The 3,404-nt window shown below is 41.2% G+C and overlaps 1 protein-coding gene across 1 annotated transcript in view; it reads left to right on the top strand.

Annotated features, from left to right (window-relative positions):
* LOC103591934 (phosphoglucomutase-1) overlaps nt 1-3,404 on the top strand; it is a 68,457-nt gene that overhangs the window by 34,962 nt on the left and 30,091 nt on the right. Inside the window, exons 2-3 of the mRNA XM_008574511.1 lie at nt 2,023-2,185; nt 2,540-2,686. Of these exons, the coding sequence (XP_008572733.1) occupies nt 2,023-2,185; nt 2,540-2,686 (310 nt within the window). The remainder of the gene's footprint in view (nt 1-2,022; nt 2,186-2,539; nt 2,687-3,404) is intronic.

Here is a 3,404-nt window from a genome sequence, read left to right as displayed (position 1 = left end):
TATAGACTTCCCTGGCTTGTATCTCTCGACTTCCCTTCTTACTCTTACTCCCTGGTGTAATTCCCCTAGCTAGAGACCATTGGTGACCGCAGATCATACCATAATGAATGGTAGAATTCAGGTGTGCCTTGGGTGGTTAATATTCATCAACCTGTCCTTCCATACCAAATATATACACATTCTAAGTGAAAGTTGGTGTGCTTGATGTGCAAAGGCTGATTAAATTACTGCCCCTAAGCCCTTCCCATGGAAATTCTGGAACTGCCCAAACATAGGCTTTTATTCTTATCACAAGCACACCACACTTGGAAACCGCTGGAAGAGTGAGATTCACCATTCCCACTATTGAGTCAGGAGGTTTCATTGCTTTCCCCAGCTATGGCCACTAACTGGCTGTATGACCTTGCGAGGTCATCTATCTCAGCGTCTGCTATAGCACCTTTCCATCCATGCTTGTTATTCTTGCTGTTGGATGGGTACAAGAATGAATGAATGGGCAGCATCGTGACAACTCTGAACCTCAGCTTCCTCATTGTGCAATGGTACTTGGAGGAGCAAATGTGAGAATAGATTGAAAGTGCCATGGGATGTAGAAAAACAACTCTGCAGCTCAGTAGTAATCATCAGCATTGACTGCACACCATCTGCAGGATTCTCTGGTCTGTAAAGGAGCCTACTTACAGCACCTACCCTGGCGGTTACCATTTCTTGGGGGAGGAAGGATATAACAAATATTCTTCAGAGATAGACTTGTGAGAACCTTCAAAAAGTTCATAGAAAGATTCGTATTATCTTTTCATTCTGTTTTTCCACAAATTTCTTGAGGTACCCATATATGAGAACCAAGAGGTGACTGAAATGGACCAACTGCTTCCTGGGAAGTGGTTGGTAGTGGAGGGGCTGGATTATAAGGCGGTCGAATTTTCAGTGACCTATAGGAGGGTGACAAAGCTAACAGCCCCAGACAGACTTTCCCCAGGGACTCCAGGTATCTCATTGGCATTTTCAACATTAGAACTACACCTTCTACCTTCAAGTCATTTCTTCAACCATATTTATCTTGAGTGGGGCAAAAAGAAATAAATGGAAAAATTTAAAACATTCCCGTACCTCTCTTCTCTCAGAAAGGAGAGTGGAGGAAATGCACAAACTCCCCATTTTATAAGTCTTTTATACAGTGGTCACATCTCCTCCAGGTATATTAGAGGAACTGACAGAACTTCCTTCTTTTCCAACTTGAGTCATGTTGAAACAGTTATAAATTACTGTCCTTTTAGCAAAGGAAGATTTAGGAGCTGTGCTGATTCCGTCTGAGGGATATGGGAAGGTGAGTTAAGGGTGCAACAAAAGCCCACCTGTACCCTTTCATGTAGGTGGTCTGACTGGTTTACTCAGTAATAGCTTCCAGCAGTCTCGCTTGAGGCCCGGGGGGTAACCCAGGTACACCCTCATGCTGGTAGGTGTGTCCTGCTTTGAGGAAACCCACTATATGAAAACTCCAAGCTTGACTGGAAAGATAAATTTATAAGATGCATTTTATAATGTTCTTGCTGTGTTTGCCCTTTTTACTTTTTAAAAATTTTAACTTACGGAAGACTTCTCTTTGAGTAGAGTTCCTTTTGCTAGCTAAATCTATATCCTCTCTTTCATTCTGTGTTGAAAGTATGATCGAATTGGATAAAAATGTGGGCTTTCTCACAATCTTTCAATGTATCCAGATTGTGAACCTGATCTGGAAAGGCTCTGTTTTGAAAATGCTGTGTTTTCTTGCCAGCACCCCAGACCACACACTATTCTAAAACTACAAAGTCCCAAAAATGATCTGAAGGAATGGCTTTGTTCAACAGTGTTGATTCTGCTTCGTTTATATGGTGGAGACATCCAAGCTGCCTGATGTTCATTAAAGAAAACCTTTTCTGGTCTGATAGAATGTTTCTTTGTCCATCTGCCTGTTGTTCTGGTGTTTCTGTGTGGTAGCTCTGGATTTACTGACGTTAAAGTGTTCTGGGTTTCTTCTCCTAGATTGGTCGCTTGGTTATTGGACAGAATGGAATCCTCTCCACCCCTGCTGTCTCCTGCATCATCAGAAAAATCAAAGCCATTGGTGGGATCATTCTGACAGCCAGCCACAACCCAGGAGGGCCCAATGGAGATTTTGGAATCAAATTTAACATTTCTAATGGAGGTGAGTTTGCTGTCATTTTGAGGACAGACAATTTTATTTTCAGTAGGATAAACCAATACCTGAAGCCTCGGGAAGCCAGGATTCTGGTTCTGATCCTTTGTAAGGTGGGGGAGAGTCCTTTGCTTCCTTTTAGTGATAGTGAAATGCTTCTCATTCTGCAATACCTAAATATGAAGAGCCGTGTGCGAATCATCATTAACATGATATTTTCATTTAGAAAAATTCTTATACTTTGCCGCCGGAATGATGCAACTGTAGATGTGCTAATGAAGAGGAATTGATGAGCTTTGGATTCTTTGTGTATGTTCATGTGAGCTGCACAAAATGACTCATTGTTTGCTGTTTGATTTCCAGGTCCTGCTCCAGAAGCAATTACTGATAAAATTTTCCAAATCAGCAAGACAATTGAAGAATATGCAATTTGTCCTGACCTGAAAGTAGACCTTGGTGTTCTGGGAAAGCAGCAGTTTGACCTGGAAAACAAGTTCAAACCTTTCACAGGCATGTTTACTTTCCTTCCCTTTCTGCCTACTCCTATTTCCAACTTGAGCAATTTTCCTTTCAAGGTTTTAATGAAGTGGATCTTCAGCTTTTGAAAGATTGTGGTCACTAAGCTTTGCATGCGTTAATTAATTAGCAGGTCTGGAATTAGGTTTGGGAGTCTAGAGACCTCAGCCCTCTAGGCCCTGCCAGTGATCAGCTGCATGACATTGGGTAAGTCTTACTCTCTAGGCCTCAGTTTCCATACCTGTAGAACAAACAGCTTTGACTGGAATACCTATAAGATTACATTCATAGCAACTCTGATTGAGCTCTTATTATGTGCCAGGCTCGTTACACGCATTATTCCATTTTATTCTCACAGGAGCGCTGTGAAGATTGTACTATCAGTATCCACTGTTTACAGATGAGGCAACAAAGCCTGAGAGAGGTCAAGTAACAGTGTCAAGGTCATGTAATCAGGGAGTGGTAAAACAAACAAACAAACAACAACAACAAAACAAAAAAACAAACAAACAAAACAAACAAACAAAAAAAACCAGGATTCAGACTCAGGTGTAAATAATTCCCAAGCCTGGGCTTTTGGTTTTTTTCCCTGATTCTGTGAAATCAGTCAAACTGTTTTGGGGGACTAAATTGAAACTCCCTGCATTAGCGTTTTGTTGTTGAATGCTGAGATATTGCAATGACTGATGGAATAAATGTTTATAAACTTATT

The sequence above is a fragment of the Galeopterus variegatus genome, unplaced genomic scaffold, assembly GCF_000696425.1.
Source record: "Galeopterus variegatus unplaced genomic scaffold, G_variegatus-3.0.2 Scaffold1055, whole genome shotgun sequence".
In the NCBI taxonomy this organism is placed as follows: Eukaryota; Metazoa; Chordata; class Mammalia; order Dermoptera; family Cynocephalidae; genus Galeopterus; species Galeopterus variegatus.
This window is presented reverse-complemented; position numbering and strand designations above follow the sequence as displayed.